Here is a 24,004-nt window from a genome sequence, read left to right on the forward strand (position 1 = left end):
TACTAACTAACTAACTAACTTACTAACTAACTAACTAACTAAAACAAAAGGAACTGGCAGAAAATTTGATGAAAAGTGACAAAAGAATTAAAAAAAAAATAAAACAGGCTTCAGTTAGCAGAAAGCAGCTGAAAGGAGCAGAAAAAGCCTACACTAGCAGATGGAAGTTGGAAAAAAAGCTGAAATTAGCAGAAAGTAGCTGGAAAGTTGAAATAGAAAAGGTGAAATGAAAAAAAAAAGACCAAAAAAGCTAAATATTTCAGAATGTTAAAATAATGGCACAAATACAGACACTCACAGCAGGAGTGTCCTGGATAATGTGAACATTTTGATATATGAATTATTGAAAAAACATAAAAACTGCAGAAGTAATGTACAGAAAAAAATACAAAATTTACAAAAAATTCTTCCCAAATGTGAGGACAGAAAAAAATCTGTTCCAAAGCATATAAGGAAATCTTATCATGTTTTCTAAAGCAGTTAAACTAAAAAACACGATGTGATAGCCCGTCCTGTATTTCAGTACAGCTGAACATATGTTTACTTCAGTCCTCAGAGGAAAATGCAATCTGTAAGTGCAACAAACATGGAAGGACTTCAGGGTGAACAGCTGTAAAAGAAAAGCTGGCAGGTGAGCTCCTCAGTAAAGCTCAGTGTTCTGTGGCCCTAAACTGTAGGAAGATTGTAAAGAAAATGGCATTTGCATTTTCTGATCCAGGCAAACAAAAAATTGGCTTCATCCCAACAAAACTTTGCCAAACCAGAAAAGTCTTATTTCCTGTAAACTAGAGCTGAACAACATGGGAAGGTGACTATTATTATTTAATCGTGGGTTGACAGTATCTTACAACAACTCCACACTGCTGTCATCACCATCATCTAAAGCAGCTGTGGGTTATGAAGGCCAGTTAGAAGCTGCTGGATGACCAAATATATCATCAGCATGCAGAGCATGAATGCATGGTGCTTAAAATATAATGGTCCATGATTTGTTGCAGTCCAAGCAGTACTTTGTGCTTCTGATAGTGTGATGACAATAAACTTTTGATATATTGTGCTGCCCTGCTTTAAACTTGCCTTAGGCTTCTGAATGGCTTACATAAAATCAATATATGACCTTATAGCTCAGTAATTTCAGTCAAACATGGACCGAAGTGGTTTGAGCAAAAGGTTGTGATGACAAATCCTGGCTGCTAAAAAATATCCCACCTGCTTTCATGTGTTTTATTTATTTATTTGTTTTTCATTTGCTGTCTTTCTATATTGTTTTTATGGGTAATAACTTAACTAATATCTTAACTAAACACATCTAAGAAAAAGGCATATAAGTGGATCTATGAGGCTTGAGTACAATGCTAAACATAAAGTAACGAGGAGTCTGAAAACTTGTCACTGAGTCATAACAAGAGAGTTAAAACCAGACCTGCATGAACAATAATCATTGAATAACAATGTCTCCATCTTCTTCTGATTATCTGTAGTCGGGTCGCGGAGGCAGCAGGTCCAGGAGAGAAACCCAGACATCCCTCTCCACAGCGACACTTTCCAGCTTGTCCTGGGGGAACCCAATGTGTTCCCAGGCCAGAGAATCCCTCCAGTCAGTCCTGGGTCTTCCCCGGGGTCTCCCACCAGTGGTACGTGTCTGGAACACCTCTAAAGGGAGGCGTCCAGGAGGCATCCTAACCAGATGAACCACCTCAACTGACTTGCTTCGATGTGGAGGAGCAGCGGCTCTACTCCGAGCTCCCCCCGGATGACAGAGCTCCTCCCACTCTCTCTAAGGCTGAGCCCGGCCCACCCTACGAAGGAAGYTCATTTCGGCCTCTTGTATCCGGGATCTCGTTCTTTCGATCATGATCCACGCCTCATGACCACAGGTGAGGGTTGGAACGAAGACAGACCAGTAAATCCAGAGCTTTGCCTTTCGACTCAGCTCTTTGTTCACGACAACTGACCGAAGCAACGCCCTCATTACTCAGGATGAGGTCCCAATCTGTCGATCCATCCAGATACTTAAACTCCTCCACTTGAGGCAGAGACTCTCCCTCGACCCGGAGGGGGCATTCCACCCTTCCCCTTTCCAGCTGGGAACCATGGTCTCAGATTTAGAGGAACTTACTTTCGAACCGCCCCAGTGCATGCTGAAGGTCTTGGTCCAAAGACGCCAACAGAATCACATCATCTGTCTACAGCAGAGACCAGACACTCTACTCTCCACAACTGCGCCTTAAGATCCTGTCCATAAACACTACAAACACATCAGAGACAAGGGACCATCCTGGCAGAGTCCACCCTGCACTGAGAACAAGTGATACTTTGTGCCAAGAATGCGAACGCAGCTCCTGCTTTGGTTCTACAGGGACTGGATCACCTTTAGTAGCAACCCAGACACTCCATACTCCTGCAGCACCCCCCACATAGAATGCCTCGAGGAACACGGTCAAACTCCCACGGCCCACTCTGCAAGGCTAAAGATCTAGCCCACTGTTCCAGGACCAAGATGGAAGCCACATACACAACAATATATGTAGGAAAAAAGGACATTTTATCACCAGACAGTGGAGAAAACGTACTTACTGGTGAATATTGAAGTTGTTCAAGCCGACTACAGTTCTGCTGTAATGTGACTCATTCAGTGGCAAAATCTTAAATATTAGATTTTTTAAACTCAAACTCTTTTGCTTCAGAGCTCAAAATAAAACTTGAAACCATTGTTCAGATGCCCAAACACACATTATTTTTTTTATTCTCCTCAAACTAAATTCTTGTGTGTGCGGATGAATGAGTCATGTTTTAGGGACTTTGGTCATTTTGGTGGGTTTGTGGGGGGTGATTTTGGACTCTGGTGAAGAGTGAACATGACAGCACAGTTTTTACTGCTGCACTGAAAGATATCAGGCTTACCTCGCACGAGGAGCTCTGCTTCTGCAAACACCGTGTCGGCACTGGTCTGGGCTCTGCATCCATACTTCCCAGCATGCTTCAACAAAATGCTCCTAATCATCAGATCCACCGTCGAGGACTGCTGCAGTTGAGAACAGGAAAGCATTAAAAAAAGAGAGAGAGGAAGGCATCAGGCAAGCCTAAATGAGCATGACACAAGAAGTGTGATTCCTTTACAACTTGTAGAGGCTCATGTGGCTCGAGAAATTCCTGTTTAATTCAGGTGCTTGCGTGGTGTTACATTCTTCAGCTGCTGGTAGTTTCTGTCTGCTGAAATGAGAAAGGCCCGAGGCAAGACTGGGAATAATCCAAGGTCTACAGGCAGCTGTTTAGCACGAAACCTGATTAAAATTACAAGCCACACTTCAGCCCGGCCTGTGTTTGCCTGTGAAGGATTGTCACTGCAAATACTTCCTCTCCAGAGTGCAGTCGTGGCTCAGGACACCTCAGGAAGAACGAGATTTTAACGCTCGCTATTGATGAAAAAAATTAAACGGCATCAACAAGACTTGTTGCTCTGTTGATAATTTGCATCCAACCTTGTGTATCCTGATTTGTTTTTATTTTTAATTCCTGACAAACCATATTTATGGTCAGAGACAAACCTGTTCTCTGTGGTGTTCCAAAGCAGAAAATGATGTCAGTGTTAAAATACTGGCTAACATACCTCAAACTACCAAATATTGTATCATCAAAAGCTGAGAAATAACAAAAACGTCAGATGAGGTTTCTGCAAAAAAAGGGAAAAAAATAATATATAGTAAATAAGGAAGGAATTTGAAAAATATTTTATGCAAACTTTATTTTTCATATTATAAACAAAAAAATCACTTTTGTATTGAAATAATGATTCATTTAGTTTTATTCTTTATTTCCCTTATTTGTTTGTTTATTTTCATGTGGTTTTTCGTACAGAATCATTTCTTATTATGACCCCCACCTGCCAAGTGGGGGCCATATTGTTTTTATACTGTTATTTTAAAATATTATTTAATTTTTTTCAATGATGTTTAGTCAACTATATCATGTAAATGGCTGCACTGATCAACATGATATTTTGCAGGAATGTAGATGAGTCTGACCTACACTGCACCAGCCAACGGTTTTATGATAGACCCCACATTTGAGGAGGGGGCTCCATCTAAAGAGGGGGTGTCTGAACATACAAAAATGCTTATAACTCAAAAACTATTCAACATAGGAGCTTCAGATTTTTTGTTTTTTAGCTCTGATGGAGCCAATGTGCTCCCCCTGGACCCCCACCCAAAACAATAAATCTGTTCCAGTTGAGTTCTGATGCTTTGTGTATGTGCGTGGGTCATGTATGTTACGACTGTGTGGTTTCTAGTTTGACATCGTACTTAAAGGCAAAACAGCAAGCTGCAGCTGGACTAAGCTCTCAAACATTGTTGTTAAGATTTAAAGATAAATATAATTTTGAATTTTCATCCATATTTCAATCAACAGACTTGACACAAAGAATAACTGGGTGTGGACTTTAATGGATAAACAAATTATCACTCCAATCCAACCCCAAGCAACTTCTAAGTTTTCACTTTACTTCTCTGTATTCAGTTTGTAGTAGATTGTTACAAAAACTTTCTTCCATCAAGCTTCTGTGAACCGAATCAACCTTTTTTATAATCTTGATAAAAACACAAGCAGACATTTATTGAACAATCATTGTTCCAACATAAGCATCAGAATCTGGATAAGAATTTCGAAAGCAGCAAACAACCCAATTATCTGTGTTTGACAAGTTTGTCAAATTTAATCAACTTTACTAAAATATATATCAAATTTGCTTTCATTTAGAAAAAATATAACCTTGCACATTTTTGCTGGGGCAGAGACACATTGTTCACGGCGGACGCAGTGTAAAAACTTCAGCACAAACAGTGATTTCTATAGAGATAATCCACATGCCAAGTGGAAATCATTTCTCGATGTGTTTTTCTTCATCCAGACTGTTAAAGCAGTGCTGATTAGCCTTATTATGGCTTGCTCCATACCTACTGATTACTGCAGCTACTGTCTCCACTGATTTTTACATTTTCAGGTATTTTCTGTGTCTCGTTTTGTTTTATGTGGAAACATGACGCTGACTCACAGACGTGCGGCTGAAACGCACGAACTAATAAAAGTTTTCAGTTGTTGACACATTTTGTACATTTAGTTTTCAAGGAATACGGCTCATGAGAAATCTGAAATTTACTTTTGATTCTGTTGATTAGGAAAGTTCTGAGCATCACTGAGCCAAAACAGTTAAGATTTCAGTTTGCACTCTAAGCCGTTCAGAAGTCTAAACGCCCTGTCACACTATAACCTCTTAGACAACTTATGCCATCTTATTTTTATATTACTTATAAAAGTTATAAATTTGATCAGTTTGTTAACATTAAAATATGTACGCGCCTAAAAGAGACTTCCAGTTGATTTTTAATTCCATCTTCAATGTAGATGTCTCCAAAATTGGCATAAACTGTCTAAAATGTCAGTGTGACAGGGCAAGTTTCGACTGTCATAAAAGACTCAAATTACTATTTAACAGCTAAAATATATATTTTGAATCTTTAAACCAGTGCAAAACTTGAATGCTTTGTAACAATTTACCATAAATTCTAATCATTTAATTTAATATAAGATTCAAGCTTCTTGTGTCATGCAATAAAACTGATTAAATAAGCAGATAAATGAAAAATACAAGCAAAAAAAATGCACAAACAAACCTAACAGGTCAAATGCTGACTCAGCATTCACATAATTAAAGAAACAAATCAAAACTATATACTGTATATTTATTTACACCCAACATGTTTATGATTTTACATGATCAGAAAGAAAGAATTTAACTGATAACAGAACGACCCACATTTTAAAGTGACTTAAGAGATGTTTTGGCTCTTACTCTTGCTCTTACTGTTTGGATGGATTCGAAGTGGCTGCCGTCTTGTTGAAAGCTGATTGGTTTCTGGTTGAAGGACCACTGGAAAGCCACATCCAGCGACGTGTCGTGCGTGGCCTTGCAGCTCAGCACCACACTCTCCCCGACGGTCACCTCCACTCGGCTCGGGCTGAGCGCCACACGCATGGCCTCTGGAAGCACAAAACTGCTGCACTGTCACCCCAGGCTTACCCAGAACTAGCGTTAAGCAGCTGCGATTGACTGCAGCACCAGCGCCGGAGCGACGACCAGAAAAGCTAGTTTTAGCCAGCTCTAGTGGTCCTGTGCACAGTGCATCTCTGAGGTGGACTGCTACACTGTTAAAGTTTGCCCTTGTAATATGATTCTTGAATGTGAAAACCCTTCTTCACGCCTGATCAAGCACAATAAATTTCCCGGCACCCAAGAAATGGTGGGGGGTAAAATGACATTGGCGACTGTTTACTGGAGGCTGACTTGTGCTAATTTGGCAGAAAATAAAGGCCCCCAGGGCATCGCTTACCTTTTACCCACAGTGTGGCAGTCATCTCTGCCGAGCCCAACTGATTCTCTGCCCGGCACACGTAGTTCCCTTCATCTGCTCGGCTGGAGTTAACAATTTTCAAAGTGTTGTTTCGTAACAACAAAATCCTGTAAGAAAAGAACACAAAAATCAATACGAGAATTAAATTCACGTAGCCGGAGTTGCATTGCAGGTTCAGGTTTGCGGTCACATGCTGGTGTAGAAATACAGGAATAATATTCACTAAAAAAATTATAAAAAACATTTATTTAACTCTTTTCTTTACAAAAATTTAGCAACATTGCTGCTAACAAGAAGCAAGCGACAAAAAACATTTGGAAGTTTGGAACTTTTAGCGATAAAGAATGGAGAAATTGTGCAGATCACTTTAGTTATTGTGTCTTTCAAAGAGGAAATTATTTTAATTTACAGTTTTTTTCCTCATTCACTTTGATCCAATTGTGATTCGTTTCCCATCCAAGTCATCTCAACTTTGCCCTGCTTCTCCTCCTGCATACTTTGTCCTAGAGTTGCCATTGTAATTTATATCTGTAACGCTCCTGTGCCAAATGATGGCTGTGCCTTTTGGTGCTTGTAAAACTTATAGTTTATGAAATATTAATGTTTAATGAATTATAATGACAGTCAATGGAACCTTGTATTGGTCCAATCCTGCCCCATGCTGTACTCAACTTGGTACTGCACCATAGTTTAATATTTCAACTCAGTAGTTCAGTGTTTACAGTACTAATATGATTGTATTTTGATGTTTTAATATAATATTGTCTTAAAACTGCTCGATAGTTGTAATATTATGCATTTTTGTGTCAATAATTGTTTTGGCAATGTGGCCTCTTCCTGCACACATGCAAACCAATCCCTGCCACCATGTTCTGCCACAGCTCCATTGGTCTAATGGTCTATGTCATGGACTTTCATGTGGGAGATCAGGGTTCAATACCCAGCTAATGCAACTTTAACAAAAAATCTCTTCAAATTTCATATTGTCACACAATTACCTTAAATACAAACACCTGCTGATGTGGCAGGCACAAGCTGGTATAGAAAACACATTTGAACTTGGTCAAAGTTCATTCTGCAAGTCCAATGCAGCAGGCAAAGCCACCCTGCAATGACATGCTACATGGCAATGCACACTTGTTTTTACATCGTAAAAAACCCATGTCTAGTTTATATTACTTTTCTTGGTCATTTAAGCTAATTACATGTGAAAAATGCTAACTACAATTGTATCATAATTTGCGTAACAAATCACCTTGCAGAACAAAACTATATTCAGTCAGTTTTTAATGCCTGGACCTTAAAGTGATCCTTTCCGTTTGCAAAATATCTCATTCATGTGCAACCTGTACATTTTCTCAAACCGACATGCTTTTGATGTCTGTCGGACTGGATGAACAGCTGCCAAGTGAGATCAAGGAACTAATCTATTGACCTGGGCTGCATCTGCTGAAATGCAGAGGACACAAAGTACAAACAGGAGACAAAAGTGGGGGACAATCTTGCAGTGCGAGATGGCAGCTTTTATTATGGTTTGAGCACAAATTAGGTTTTAAAACTTCTCCCCTCCCTTCCTAAACACACCTTACAGACACCCAATTTGCTAAAGCATTGTGTGTGTGTGTGTGTGGTGGGTATCATGTCAGCTTCCAGCAAGCCAACATTGTTAAGAAAGGATTTGCTGTGCACAAAATGATATCAGTGGAGGGCTTTCCACTATTCTCTGAAACCTGCAGAAAAGGTGAAAAACACATAACCATCGGCAGGAAAAACAGACCTCTCTGACATCTGAATGTGGCTTGTAAAAACATCAGAGATAATTATTGTACAAGGTGCCTCCACAAAAAAACATTCCACCTCGGGGCATCTAAAAAGAAAAACATCAGATGTGAGCTTGACAAAAATCTGACAAAAAAAAGGAATAACAGGCTGTCCAACAAGGAGATATTTAACATCCTGCATGAAAGAACATTCTTTTCCACAAAAACAAAACATATAATTTTTTTTTATTAAAGATTGTTGTGCAATTTTTCTCTTCACCTGGCATGACTTGGCATGGAAGGAAGAAAATGTACAGTCTCCTTGAGAATTATTGCATTGCTACACAAATGTGTGCTGTTTTTTATGACTAAAACTTTTGGCATGTATTCGAAAAATGCCTCAGTGTGACTCACAACAGCATTCAAAACTAAAAAAAAAAAGTATTTTCTTCAACAGAAAGTTGAACAAAACATTCAGATTTGCAGGGGTGGCTGCCAATGCACAGGAAACAATGATTAAGTAATCTGACCAATTTAGCTCAAACAATGACTAAGCAACTTTTGGCTAATGCTCCGAAACCATGACTAAGTTTTATATAATGACATTTTAATCCTAAAGAAATTGTTTTGCTGGCGAGCTACAGAGTTTTGATGTCCCATAATTCAGTTATGTGCACTCAGTTTGAAAAAAAGAATGCAACCTGTAAGAAACTGTAACAGATTTAATTTTCAAATTCCATTAAGTAGCTCCAACGTGAACAGAAGTGGACACAGATGCTTTTAAAGAAACAGTTTAATGTAATGAGAGCAGGCTCGGTGGCTAAAAATAATAATCCAATGAGATTTTCAAACATAACACAGCAACACACATTCCTTTAAATTTCAGTGCTCAAAGTACAAAGCTACAACATATCTGATCTTGTGCCTTTCTGAGATCACAATAGGCTGCGATTTGAATAATTACAGTATAATTTAAAATTCATCAAAGGAAAAATTTCAGCACAACATTTGAGGAGAACCTTACACAATGGGAAATAAAATAGTTGTTAGGATTCTTTGTTCCTCTGCATCAACATTTGCATAAATCTAAATAAACAATGCTTTCATCTTCACATGGCGCCCGTGAATCTACCTGACGAAGCCTAAATGTTGCCGCATTCAATGAATTTAGAGGGAAAAAAGGACTGTCAAACTCATGTGCACATCGTCAGGCTGTTCTCCAAGGAAACAAGTGCAACAGAGAAGAAAAACAAACTCGCAAAACAGCACTCCTGCATTCATAAGTAGACCCTTATCAAGTGAAGGACACAAACAGTAACATTTGGCTCTGTGTTGTAACAGCAGGGGAATTAAGTGTTTGACATAAGATAGTGTGAATGGAACTATAATCAACAAGCCTTGTCACAAGTGGCTGAGCTGTTGTGTACAGAGTAAAAATCATATAATATTGTGTTTATATTAAGCTCTTGTTCCTCCTCAGCTTCCCAATAAGGAAACCATTTTTTTCAAAACATAGAAACTTTAAATTTAATTTGAATGTGTTGCAAAAATAGAAATCTTTGAACAAGTTGTTGGTATCAAAGGTTTATTTTTGACTTAGCTCAAATGAAATGAAAATATGATTTAGTATTAAGATTTAACAGTCATTAAAATGTGTTACCTTTTTTACCTTAGTGTAAATCATGTCAGTTCACAGTATAATGTTAAATCATACCCTCCAAGTGGTAAGGCCTTCCAGCCGAGACTGATGGTGGTCTTTTCTTTTTCTGATAAGGACATTGTCCTGCAACCCACTTAGGGTTGGGCATAATCGTATCGTGTGCAATTAATCGTCAGAAAAATATTAATCAATTATTTTTTGGCATTTGACAATTAATACGATTAATGCCAGCAGGCTGTCAGTTCGCTCAGTGCTCCTCCCCGCTTCAAATACAGTATGACGAACATTAAAAAAAGTTCTGTAATTTATTAATCTTACAGCACAATTTAAATTTTGATGTACAGCCTGAAGTCTGTAATTTTGACACAGTTTGGAACATATTTTTACGAAGAGCAAATCTTTCTCACTAAATTGGTCACGTGACCAGGACATAAGGGTGTCCAGGGACTCCAGGGGATTAATCGTCAAATTATTCGTTACCGGCTAAATACCACAACTAATCGTGATTAATTTTTTTTGCCAATATTGCCCAACCCTAAACCCACTTAGAACAATCTCAACTGGGATTTACATTTTCAAATAAATAGTTAAAAAAGCAACAAGCTGAGATTTACTGTCTCCAATATTATGTCACAAATCAAAGCTGAAAAGTTTGTCCAAGTCAAAGTGTTCTTCTTTTGCAATCTCATATCACATCTGGGGTCCCTCAGGGATCTATTCTGGGTTCTCTGGTATTTAATTTGTACGTGTTTTATGGAGTTTATTTTTGGCTATGCTGATGACATCCATATTTATTTGCCTTTCAGGTCAGCCAGTCCCAGTCCACTGAAACAACTACTGAACAGTCAAAGTTAAATTATAACCTGAGTAAACATCTTGTTCTCGGTGAAAATCAAAGTATTTTGGTTTGGAAAACTTGTTTCACTCATAAGTTCAGTTTCAGTTTTAGCCCTGTCCAGTCTTACTACTGTCAAGAACCTGGATGAGATTCCTCAAGGTTATGCAAAGATGAAGACATCTTTCTTGTCAAAGATGTGAAAAAAAATGCTTTCATCACTTCTTGTAGTGCTTTGCATGTCAGTCTAGATTTGTCGTCTCTACATCATTTAGAAACTGTTCAGAAGGCAGGACCTTGTTTGAACTCCTACAAAGGAGCATGAAAACACAAGGCTTGGCATTTCTTCTGTGGCTTCTTGCAAATTTTGGAATATATTTTAAGAATTTAATGCTTGCTTTTAATGCTTTAAATGGTCTGGCCCCATCATATTTAATTGATCTCCCCATCATTGGTAAGAGAAACCTCTGGTGAACCAGAGATTTCTTTTTGTAGTTCAAAAGCTCCACTTCCACTATATGACCTGTTCTTTTTTTTTACCTTGTTACTTATTTACACTGGACCATCAACATCACTTTCAGCCTTGGGTCTGAATTAAAAGATAAAAGTGATTGAGCTTTTTCAGTGGCTGCCTTAAATCTTTGGAATAATTGCCTCTACATGTATGCACTTCTCAGACTGCGAAAAGATTCAAATCTATGCTCTCCTACTCAGTTATTTTTAAAGTGCTCTATAAATAAACTTGTCATTGACATTTGACACATTCACCAGTATGTTAGTATGTACAGTAGGTTTGACTTTTGTGAGCAATAACAGGGGAAAGTGGGAAACATGGGATCACAGTGAAAGGAAAGCTATTCAACCTGATTTAAATCAGACCACAGTCATTTCAGTTATATGGCGACCGAGGAGCTTTCACACATTCCGGTTAATCAAGAAATCAATTTCATTCAACCTCAACAATGAAAATAATAAGGGGTATGAGGTTTTCATAATCTAATTCATATTGTTTGGCATTTATACATTCAATATTGAGCCCTTTATCACCAGCGAGGTGATTGAAAACGGCAACGAGAAGCTCGTGAGGGTGTGACAGAATCTACCTACACGTAGACAGTTCAGCAGCCATCCAGAGCCAGGAGACATTTTTCAAATTAGGGAGGAATCCGCATCCGACAAGGACACTGAGGCAGAAAGGACAAGATAGGGACTGCTGGGTATACAGAATATGCAAATCAATTCAACCCTCAGAAGATCTGGAGGAAACCGTGAAATATCACACACAACCTTTACCTTATGAAAGCTTTCTGAGGGTAAATCAAACAAATCACAGCATCATCATTACTTATTTGTTAAATCAGTAAACTGGAATGTATTATTTACAAAGTCAGCAGAAGGAATTGCCAAGCTATTTTTTTGGTCTGACACAAGGAGTCTGTTTATTTTAAATGAGTCTGCCATGTACTTTAAAACTAATGGGATTAATACCTCCTATTTAAGACACAAAAGCCCCGAACATTACCGGAAATCCATGTTAATTATAAACCTTCATTAAGTCAGCACAGCTGTCAATGGCAGATAAACGTGAAGCAGCTTCGATTCTCCTTGTTCCTTCAAGAATACATCTCTCCATCCATAGACTCTTTACTAGAGATAATGGCAGACAATCCTTGCAGAAGTCACCCTGACTGGGACCTTAAAATGCACGACTCTCCTTTGTTTCAGCCATTTTCAGATCGCTATCGCCCCTTCACAAGGTTGATCTCTATTTAAATGGTGACTCTTCTAAACACAGTGTCATCTAGTTCATTACCTCACTAAGGTACCTTTAAGTTGTAAAAGACAGCCTGTTAACGGTGTCAAACTCTGATTGGATCTCAGCTTCCAATAATAAAAACACTTTGTATAGCGTCCAAGGTTTTTTTTTTAAGTTCCTCCCTGAGAAACTATAGAGAAAATGAGCAGTATATGTCGGCATGCCAGTACTTAACAGTGAAAGATGGACTGCACTGTGGCGAGAAATGAACTGATTGTTTTGCCAATATTTTTCCTTCATAATTTCTGGTTCTCATAGGAGAAGCAAATATACAAAGAAACTTTATCTTAAGTCGGCAAAAATAAGATCAAAAAGGTCAAAAAAAGGTATGAATCTCTCTGCTGTGTATGCCAGTGATTCTAAATAAAAGCTTTTCTAAAGTCTGACAAACATCTTAAAGGCTTTGATTCAGATGCGCCAAAGCTGTTAATCACCTTTCAAGGGCAGCACATACTGACTAACCATGAACAAGTTCCACTTAAAAAATAATAAACAAAGCGGATGTATTTTTTGATAGGAAAATAAAATAATTGGAAATTATTTTGCACTCTCATGAAAAGTCAAACTAGATTCCACATAGCAGTAACATGATGACCCCCGCACGCACAAATGCACCAGAACTCAGAAGTCTTTATTCCTGGTAATTGTCATGGTACTAGGTGCATCCCAAAATTGTAGTGGTTTGGGTGGGGGTCTTTTTTAGGGGTGGAGGGGTGGGCATAGGTTAAACTGATGGATAGCCCTTTATCAGAGCTAAACAACCAAAGAAACCTGAAGCTTCTATGTTGAACAGTTTCTGAGTCATAAGCATTTTTGCATGTCCAGACACCCCCTCTTTGAAAGGAGCCCCCTCCTCAAATATGGGGTCTATCGTAAAACCGTTGGCTGAAGCAGTGTAGGTCAGACTCATCTACAGTCCTGCCAAATTTCATGTTGATCCGTGCAGCCGTTTTTGTGCTACGGTTGACCAAAAATCATTGAAAAAAAAAAACAATCCAAAAACATCAAGACTCCTGCTTACGCTTCGCGTGCGGGGGTCATAATAAATCCTCCACTTGTTGGAAGCGTGGAGACATGCAGCTGCCTGCGTGAGTGAGTTCCACACCCCAAAGATCTGATTATCAGCTGACGCCCTTGCCACGAGGCCTTCGAACAGACCGCTAAACCTCGTCTGATACACAAACATCTCATTCTCCCGCGAGAAACTCTCGATTCTCAGCGGTAAGTAATAATTTCAGCGGCGTCGCTCAGTTTGATTGATGGGCCCTTGCCCCGTTCAGCCCCCTCCAGGTGCACGGGAGAGATGTTTCCTATAAAGGATGATGCATCAAACTGCATGTGAATTCCAAACCCAATTGCCGGGTCTAAATTGTCAGCGTTCTAGAGTGGGAAGTGGGTTAAGTATGAAAGCTTTGCCAGAACCTGTAGTGTTTTATTTTCACTTCATTTCAGAAACAGTAATGAAACTGAGACATGCTCCAACAGGACATGCAAACAATCCCTGAAAGGCCTGGGTGAGAACGATAACACTGGGATTTATGTCGTAAAACTGTAAGAAATAAAACAAATATACTGCAGCAAACAAACTTTTTATGGCTATATTCATATTTTAAAGGGCAATTAAATGTGTTAATGTTCCACTCTGTATGTAGTAAAGAGGAAAACATTCAGATTCACCTTAATGCAGTATTGTCAATTTATGACTGCCTTCAAACAAAACACCATTTATCCCATTGACACCAGCAGAAACATTGTTTGTCTCCCAACAATCCAACCTATTAATAGTTTAAGAATTCAGTAAAAGGATTAACATATTAATCTTAATTTTCCAGAAGCTGTTTCAGCATCTCTATATGTACTGTTAAAATAAAAGTTCATCAAACACTTTGTTATAGTATTTATGTATTCTGTCTTTAACATCCCTAGTAAGACTACAGGGGATATATACGTTAAGCAGCATGATTCTATGAGTTCAGCACTTGTCGTTACTAACGACTAGAGGCATGATCGTTCTAATATCTGGACTCAGATTTTAGCAAACAGCTGTCCTCCCACAGTGTCTTTGATCATCACTGCAAGCTTCAAGATTTACACAAGCTGCACATGAAATGATAACGTCAGAAAGAAAAAAATTGAATAGGTCTTCTGGACGGGTTCTTCTCTAATGAAACGTTTTGTCTCTCCTCCAAGAGACTTCTTCAGTCTGAGAGTTTCAGGCAAAATTGGCGAATTTCAGGCGAATTTTGCCTGAAACTCTCAGACTGAAGAAGTCTCAGAGGAGAGACGAAACGTTTCATTAGAGAAGAACCCGTCCAGAAGACCTATACAATTTTTTTCTTTTTGATTTTTTACCTGGATTACTGAGATGCATCAGGACAAATTATAACGTCTTTTTTATTTTTACCATATCCGGGTCAGGAGTTCAATTTCGGAGTGAATCACGGAGCTGTTTTACCTTTTATTTGGCTGGATCCTTCTGTCTCCTCTCTTCCACGTTATCCGGGGTTTGGGCGATGCTCTCGGTTTGCATTCCAGAGACACGTCTTTCCCGAGGGTGGCTATGACCCGAACTGGATTGGTGACGAAGGCAGGTGCTGATGCTAGGCGCGACAAACACATGGTTTGAATGTAGATTTAAACATATCATGCTACTGTTTCTACCTCAATATTAAAATCAGTTTAGATATGAAATATTCACGTTCCATACAAAATAAAATTACATTCTTTGAGGAATGGATTAATATATCTCTTAAAAAACACGGTGCAAAATTAATGTTAATCAAATCCTGGGCTAAAGTCTTAAATATTCAGTTTTTGAACATTTTTACCAACATGCTGGTGTCTGAACTGATTTTATTAGGATTCACTGGATGGAGTACAGTACTGTGACTTTGTGTAACTTGTAGTGGAAGTACTGATGATTTAGTAAAAGTCAGAAAGTTAATCAGAATGACTGCAACATAGAACAGAGAAGATACTGAAGTAAATGTTGTGACAATATCAAATTGCTCAAAAAACTAAATTTGTTAAAGGCACTCATTGCAAAATTATGAAGACTGGAAAAAAAACAAAGTGAGAAACAAAATTAACATGATAATTTTCAAATTTTTCTTAAATAGAAATTTGTAAGCAGTATTTGTGACAGGATGTCAGTGACCATGTGTGTGTGTTTACCTACAGAAAGATCTGAAATGACTGTAAATGTGTCAAACGTTAAACTTACTGCCAGCAATATGTTTTACCTATATGGACAACAGCCAACTTAACATAGGACAATCATGTGAATCATGCTTCCATGTGTTTTATTTATGGACATTAAGCCACATTTCAGAACTGCATTCAAAATATCTGGAAAACTAATGGAAAAAAAAACTGCAAAACTTGACACATTTCAAAAATAAGTACCTTAAAAATATAAGTAATAAATTTAATGTTTTAAAAAACATTATATATCATAATTTTTATTTCATCCAAACACGTTTGTCACAGCATCACGTTATGTTATATTCATGGTACATCATAAATGGTTGCAATCTTTATTACACTAGAGCTGGTCAGTAAAAACGGGCATGACAAACAAGAATCATCTTTCTGCAACAAAACTTGATATTTTTTCTGTGACTCAGTCCCATTTGGAAGCCTGATACTGGAACAAAAAGGAGCCTCGTGCAGTTTTAAAAAACTGCACACTTGCTGGAACGTAATAATGATTATAATTACAAAGCTTGTTCCATTTTAACCTTGGCATTTCAAAAAGAGATGAAACATGACAAAAATGGCTGCTTGATCAAAATAGTCCTATTTTTCAATGTAAGCAGAGTTTTCACTGTAAATACAACTGAAGTAATCACACATTCACTTAGGTTCAGAGTAAAACTGTTTGTATTCTGCATTATTTATCGGCACACATACTGTTTGGTGCTGCCTAATTAAGAAACTGAATGTCATCTTAATGACGACATGGTTGAATTGTTTTTATTTATACTGTTACTAACCCATGTTTAGCCAGACTGCTTGAGCAGATAAAGAATACATAAACGTTTTAAACAATTAATGTCTTTCAAAAGAAATCCGTGTACAGGCCATGTACCGGCTGCGGGGCTCTGTCAACAGTGATTATTCAAATCCTGAATGATGCCTCATAGGTGACATTACACACAATGACAATTCAATCTCATCTGTAGCTACAGGCTGACCCTTCTCCCTGCAACACTCGCGTCTTTGAGCCTGAGTGGCTGTCTGAGTGGCGGAGGTCCCTCAAGACAAAACAAGGAGCAGAAAACGGAGCAGTTGCTGTGTGGATTTGCTTTAATCAAAGCTGGTGGCAGCAGCACCCACGTTCCTTCACCCTCCCGAAAACAACCCCGGCAGAGTTGGATCTGGGACAAGATCACAGACGTGAGAGCAACCGCTGCCCCCCGTGTAGCCTCCAGTGATCGCTCATCTGCAGGCTGTTATTTAGTCATGTAATCTGTCCTGATAGTGTTTACTTCAGGACATCTAGAGAGAGCACAGGTCACTGGGATCATGTTCCCGTAGGGTAAAGTTATGAAAACATTCGTCAACATCTTCCAAATATTCCCAATGTGACTGTGACTTCAAGAAAAGCCAAAGTACCTACTCATCGACTCAGATCAGGCTTGTTGAAATTCAAAAACTTTTAATAATTCCAGACAAACACCTTGATTTTAAACTAAGTAGTGTTGTTTTACCATGATGGTTCAAAGTGTAGACAAAAAATAAAAATAAAAATAAATAAAAAAATTTCTCCATTTGCAGTAAGATTTTCAAAATGCCACAGATTCCCCTTCAGAAAAGGGCAAGCCATAAAGACAGTAAATCAAGTTGTCCCTGAGGGAAAAATGAAAGGGGAATGGGTATCACCAGATGTGTCCCAGTATAGAAGATGACAAGGAGAAAATAGTGCATCAGCACAGAACAGTGGACAGCTATTCAGTACGACTGCTGTGTTTTACCCTGAAGCCTCAGGATTAAAAAACTCTTTTCTTGGCTTTTTATAGCCAAAAAAATTCTAAGTGCGTGTGATGCTAGTTCAGCTGAAACGTGCATACTTGTTTCAAAAATAGGCTAAAACTGTGCAAAAAGGCAATTATCAATGATTAGAGCTGATTATCACACAATAATAGCTTTTCTTGAGTAGAAAATACCTGATAAAAGTCATGATTGGAAGGTTTGTTTTTCTTGATGTTGGGAATTGTAATGCGATGGCAAACAGAGCACAAATGAGACCCTAATGGAGTCATTAAACAGCACCAAAGAAGCCATTCCTTGTGTTTGGTTCTATTAGGATAAATCTATGCCTACAAGTCAATGGTTGATATTCTTGTCAGACTAATATCCAAAATGTCCCAGACTCACTTCAGCTTGATGTGTGCAGACAGCGCAGTGAATATAACCATGAGAGTCCTTCTTTTATTCATGCTGTCCACTGCCTGGGTTAAATCAGGGACCATTGATTGGCAATCAGCATATCTCACAGTTCAGCGTTCCCCTCTGGAATTTCAATCTCTTTTACCTATCATCCTGTACTTTGTTCAGATGTCAATCTTTTGCTTGTGCAGAAGCAAAGAAAAGGGCTGGAAAGGAAAGATTATTCTTGTAAAATTAATCTGATTTAGTCTGCATTGCCAGTAATAAACTCGTAACTACCTAAAATCTTCAGCTCAGCGTTGGAGTAGACAGCGCCATATTTGTTTTCGGCGACACACTGGTACATTCCCGAGTCCGTCTGCTGCACCTTGTGAATGGTCAGTTCCCCATTCACGGTTTCAACTCGACCCTGAGGCAAGAAAACAGTGTTTATGAAAGTGGGCATACTTTACATGGTAATGCTGCATAAATTGTGCAATCAGCGACGAAGAGGGTCTGTGTGTTGAAGCTACCTGGGATGTCAAGGGCAAACCATTACGAAGCCAGCGATAGGTGGGCCGAGGCCTCCCGATGGCCTTACACTCCCACTGGAGCTTCTCTCCACTATCCATCTGAGTGTCATTAATCATTCTGACCCACTGAGGGAGGGCTGCGTGATAGAGGAAGAAGAAAAAAAAAATGAATAAGAAATATATCCTTGAAAACACACACAAGTGCACTGTCAACTGTGTAAGAGCTGTACTTAAGACTAGGGCAGCGAAGGTTGCTTGATCCATTGACGAAACAAAACATTCTGCAAATATTTTGATAAATGAACTATTGTGCAGAATTCTTCTTTGATTTAATATACCAAAAAAATTAATAAAGTTGGAATTCAGACTAGTTCAGAACACACAAAGTTATTCTTGAGCACCAGTAAGGTCTACAGATCAGACAATTACTCACCAACAGAAAGAACTCATTTAATGCATTCGGACTAATTATGAATGAAACATGAGTTTGCATTGCAAATAGAAAATAAGGGCTTTTTTTTGGAATCACCAGCTGCATAGATGTCTAAATAAAAATAAAAGAGAAAATAATTCTCTCTTTTCCAAGTGCAAAACACTTTCATGTTTTGTTGTGTCACGGTGTAGTTTACATGCTGGAAACCAGCGAGAGCCACTTGTAACAAAAGACTGAAAATAAATGAATAAAGTATTACAGTACTTTTGTTTGTTTATTTTCAACATTATGTGTCTCAAGCTTGAATAAAGATTTATTTCTCCTTTTCCCTCCGGGCTGGTTTATAATTTTTTTTATTGGGTTGCAGTCACATGACCTCGATGATGTGCTAAATTCAGATGGGGGGATGGGAAGTGATTTGCTCCGTTTAAAACAGCTAAATGAATCACAGCAAGTACGCTAATGCTCTAAATGGGCTGATACAGATGAGATACTGTGAAAAAAAAATGCATACATTAAAGATATGAGCCATATTGTCCTAATAAAAAAAGATTTGTCATATTATCTGGTAGATTTACCGGCATCGAGGCGATCAACATAAACTATCTGGAGCTGCAGACCTCGTATTATACGTTGAGCCCGATGAAAGTTTTCAAAAGCCTTGAAGCTACAATTATTTACTTTCAGGTTGAGTCAAACATTTAGGATCCAAAGAAGCTAAATGTCTGTTAACTTATTTCTGCCCAGGTGAGTATTAGCCTAAGATAACAAAGCTATCGCCAAAGTTAAAAACAAGTTAACCCCTGTTATTTCTATGTGCTTGGATCTACTTGTAAATAATTTATTTAGTTTCTGTAAACCCAAATTTGAGTAACTGTCCAATAAAATATCTGAAAATAAGATTTAAATGATATGGTCCTTACCTATTAGAAAGTGGTCGTTGCAAACTCTTGCATTGTTTGTTTCAGCATCTCCTGTTTTTATCTGCAAATTGTTGATCCACTTTGGTCTTTTTTCTGTAAGTTTGTTTAAAATGATCTCCCTTGTGATACTACTTTTGAAACATGAAGAAAACTTTTATAATTCTCCTGATTAGAGCGGCTGCAACAAACGTACATGCAGAATTTAGGCATTTTGATGCTGGATCAACAGAAGGAAACACGGCTGCATTTACTTCCGGCCCCCCATCTGCATTTTGTGATGTCAAAACTACATCAGCAACCCAGCAATACAAACTTTATTAGTGGCTAATTTAACATATTTTTTCCTTTCCTGTTATTCTTTTAAATACCTTACTGCCTTGTGTTCCAAGCTGCACTTACATGTCCTGCAATACATCTAGTCTAATATATTCAAGCCAGTTCATTACAGTTTGATTCTGGGTATAATAAACTATAAGGTCATTTTTAAACTTTGTCTTTGCAAATGAGCAAACAGATTGAATCAAATCCACCTGCATCCTGTTACACAACTAATCAGTTGAACTTTAAACGCAATGAAAGAACTCGGGCATAATTCACATGTTTTTTTTCTGTAATGGATTTATTCATTTGCTGAAAATCACTATCAGATTAAACCCTCATTGGTATGGTTTTATGCCTTGTAGCACATTTTTGGTTCAATGTGTGCAGACAAGAAGACACTCAGTATTGAGCCGTTTCTCTCATGCCAAGCACACTCGTTTCTTTTCCATGCATATGCCACTTTCAGTAGAATGTGTTCCGTGGGGTTTGATTGAATGATTATGGTCAGCGAGGTCTCGCTCACAATGAAAGTTCAAACTCCCAGCTGACCTGTGTAAATTACATTTAGCGCAGGGCCACGACAAATTAGGCCCCTATTCTCCTTGTGATGTCAACAGAATGAAGGTTGCCAAGAAGTGCAGGGTCTTGGAAATGCATCCTACCAAGGTTGAGGTACTCCATTATCTTTGTCTTGTGCACAAGGCGCAGACAAAGAGAAATAGGAGACATGCATCAGCTCAGATAAGCTTAGGATCCCAAGCAAAGGCAGAAATTCCAGCTCATTGCTTAGCACCTTTTGTTTTCCAATTAAAGCTCGCTTAAAACTGATATGTTTTCACAAAATCCAAATACAGCAAATGAAAATGTTCAAATTATTGATTTCACTTCAACATTTAATAGATATCATGATAAAATATTCTAAACTAATGAACTGTTCATGAATTTGATTTAAACTGAAAGAAGTGTGGTGGACCTCAAGAAGCTCTTTTCTAAATGAGATATGAACAAAATATTGGTTAAGATTTGTATTTGTGTTGTGATGCTTTTTGTTTATTATTTGAAATTATATTGTGTATTAAGTAGAGTTTAATTACTTGTACGTTGTACGCTTTTTTAGATACATATTTTTTTAATTGGGGCAGATGTTATAAGATTTTATTCTTTCTGCTCCTTTTCATTTGACTACGTTGTGATTGTGTTTTTGACACAACTATGTTGTATTATTTGTTTGTTTTTATTATTAGTTTGATTTTTTTATTAATTGTTCATTTTATTATTTGTTTGTTGAATGAAACAAAGTTTTAAACTAAACTAAACTAATAAAATAAATGTTATGGGCCTGATTGGCATTCCTAACAACATTTATCTTCATGACTAACATGTTTTTTTAATTGTTTTTTTTTCGATCAGCATACTTTTATTTGAAAACGTTATGTCTGTGAAAAAAAAGTATCAGTATCAGATACTCCATGTGAGTATCAGTCACATGGAGGCAGGGCTTAAAAGCCTGAATTTTGCCTGAAACTCTCAGACTGAAGAAGTCTCTTGGAGGAGAGACGAAACGTTTCATTAGAGAAGAACCCGTCCAGAAGACCTATACACTTTTTTTCTTTTTGATTTTTTACCTGGATTACTGAGATGCATCAGGACGACATGTCTGTGGCATGACCAGCAAATTTGTAAAAATCTTTGACCTTGAACTGTAGAATACAGTAGGATGGAAATGATGAAATAAAAAGGTTGAGAAGCAAAAGTAGAGCAGTTGTGTTAGTCTGCTATAAATATATCAACACTTGTGATAATGTATGCTTGCTCTTGGATAATGCATGATGGCTGCACAAAGGCAGAAAGGATCTAAACAGACCAGCAGGGAATAGGAGCACAAGTGTCTGAATAGCCAGCCACACTGCATGCATACCACATCACCACACACACACACACACAAAGGTTTGATTTCTTTTTCTATAAAAAAGAATGGAAAGTGACAGCAGACTCAGACTCACTGTAGACCTGCAGATGCCCTTTGAAAACAGTTCCTCCTCTCGGATTCTCAGCTTTGCATTCATAAGTTCCTGAATCCTCCAGCTGAATATTGGGAATCTCCAGTACAGCCTGTGACTTGCGAAGGCGTGCCTTTTTGGGGATGTTGCCATTTATCTTCCTCCATGTGATTGTTGGCACCGGACTGTGAAAGGAGGAAAACAGCATTGAACACAAACAACGTTCCCCAGAATAACAAGGGCGTCAGCTGCATCTATATACAGTAAAAGGGTTTGAGCTGCTATGTTGCAACTCACGACTGAAAAATGTCAAGTTCACTGTTTCCCTAAAAATAAGTGTTACACGGCATTACATAAGCAAAAGATGGTTTTCACAATAGTATTATTCTGTGGAAGGATATTTAAAATCAAATTAAAGCTCAACCAATTTTGTCTTATTTACAGTGGAAACTACGACGCAGTATTTGTCAAGGTTTAATGCATCGTCAGTCCATCCTTTGAAGATGCCAAAATTTTAAAATAAATGGGAACTCACATTTTTTTCTAAAATACATTTTGCCTTGTAAGACAGTGTATATCCCAGCATAGGCCTTTCTATGTGGAGTTTGTGGGTTTTTTTTTCCCATGCATGAATGTTGCCAACTCCTCAGGAAGAAACACAGATATTGGCCATTTTTAAAGTTGCTAGAAGATGCTAAACGATGTTATCAACTTATTTGCATAATTGGCCACATGCATTATAATGTGGGAGAGAAGAAGAATGTGGGTGAGACCAAATGTGAAGAACAAAAAGAGGGATTAGCAAAGGAAACCTAAAAGATATTTAAAAACAAAAACAACTGAACAAAAAGTCCTTCCTGCCATGGATCAGTCAGAGCTTTGCACATTTCCTCTGCATCCAAATTCAGAGGCTGGGTCCTCAGAAGGCTGAATTTGTCGGCAGCGTACTTCACAGCGCCGCACCGACAAACGTGTCCTATTTTATCTCCGATTTGACGGACGGGTCCGATGGATCCTTCTCAGCCCACCACATCCCATAATGCACCGCGGGCCGAAAGGAGATTTTTTTTTCCTGCTTGTAATGGTGGATGAAGCGAGAACAAGGAGTACAGCATTAAATGAAAATCTGGCAGTATAAAAATTAAAAGTTTCAATTGGTTGTGTTGTTAATGCGTTTGTCATTTGTATAGACGTTTTTATTATTATTCTTGTCAGAAATCAAATGAACTGATACAGCAAAATAAACAGGCACCTACAGCAGCTCCATTACTTCTTCAAATATTGCCTTTAAGCTAATTTTGTTATTTTACGGAATAAGGGTGGGAATAAAGCCACTTTTTTACAATCTTCACGGTCGACCAAGGCCTACCTGGTCTACCCCTGAATTTGGACACATCCTTGGACGCTACGCAAAGACCGGGCTGCATTGGGATGGGGGAGGGGCCTACAAAAGCACTGGCTGCTCGTTGAGAAAAGTAAAAAATGATGCTTGCACATCAAAGTTTAAAAAATCTCCAGTAAAACCAGTGTAGTGTCCAAAGAGTGGGGGGCCTCGTCTCAGGAATGCACAGATGTGACACAGAGCTCGGCACATATGACCATATTAGGAAAGAAGAACGCTTAAGGTATACCATGACAAGATTTATGGTACATCTGTGGAAACCTATAAAGAGCCTTGTACGCCCCTGCTTTTCGCCTTCGTTCTCCATCTTTCTTACTTGGTGAATCATTTGGCATTGAAGGCCACAATTTGGTTTTTTGGCTGTATCTCCTGAACTGCAAAAATAAAGGTTCTATTTCGTGTAAGCTCCGCCCTCTAAGGCTATCGCAGATGGGTACCCCCGCGCGCGCTCGCGCGCATTCTGAAGACCAATAGTCTACGCCCACGTCACGTGGGCCCCACCTAGGTCCGTATAAAAGGGGAGGACGGACCTGTGCTCGGC

At 38.4% G+C, this 24,004-nt stretch overlaps 1 protein-coding gene across 4 annotated transcripts in view; it reads right to left on the reverse strand.

Moving 5' to 3' along the window:
• Positions 1-24,004, reverse strand: part of cntn5 (contactin 5) — a 161,770-nt gene that overhangs the window by 18,415 nt on the left and 119,351 nt on the right. For 3 of the 4 annotated variants that reach the window (XM_014026134.1, XM_014026133.1, XM_014026136.1), the window contains exons 9-15: positions 22,065-22,246; positions 18,385-18,521; positions 18,152-18,281; positions 14,937-15,081; positions 6,390-6,517; positions 5,852-6,039; positions 2,905-3,025 (exon numbers count right to left, since the gene is read on the reverse strand). In XM_014026134.1, coding sequence (XP_013881588.1) covers positions 2,905-3,025; positions 5,852-6,039; positions 6,390-6,517; positions 14,937-15,081; positions 18,152-18,281; positions 18,385-18,521; positions 22,065-22,246 — 1,031 coding nt within the window. The remainder of the gene's footprint in view (positions 1-2,904; positions 3,026-5,851; positions 6,040-6,389; positions 6,518-14,936; positions 15,082-18,151; positions 18,282-18,384; positions 18,522-22,064; positions 22,247-24,004) is intronic. The other variant, XM_014026135.1, reaches the window with a different exon arrangement.

Source organism: Austrofundulus limnaeus, unplaced genomic scaffold, assembly GCF_001266775.1.
Source record: "Austrofundulus limnaeus strain Quisiro unplaced genomic scaffold, Austrofundulus_limnaeus-1.0 Scaffold528, whole genome shotgun sequence".
NCBI lineage: Eukaryota > Metazoa > Chordata > Actinopteri > Cyprinodontiformes > Rivulidae > Austrofundulus > Austrofundulus limnaeus.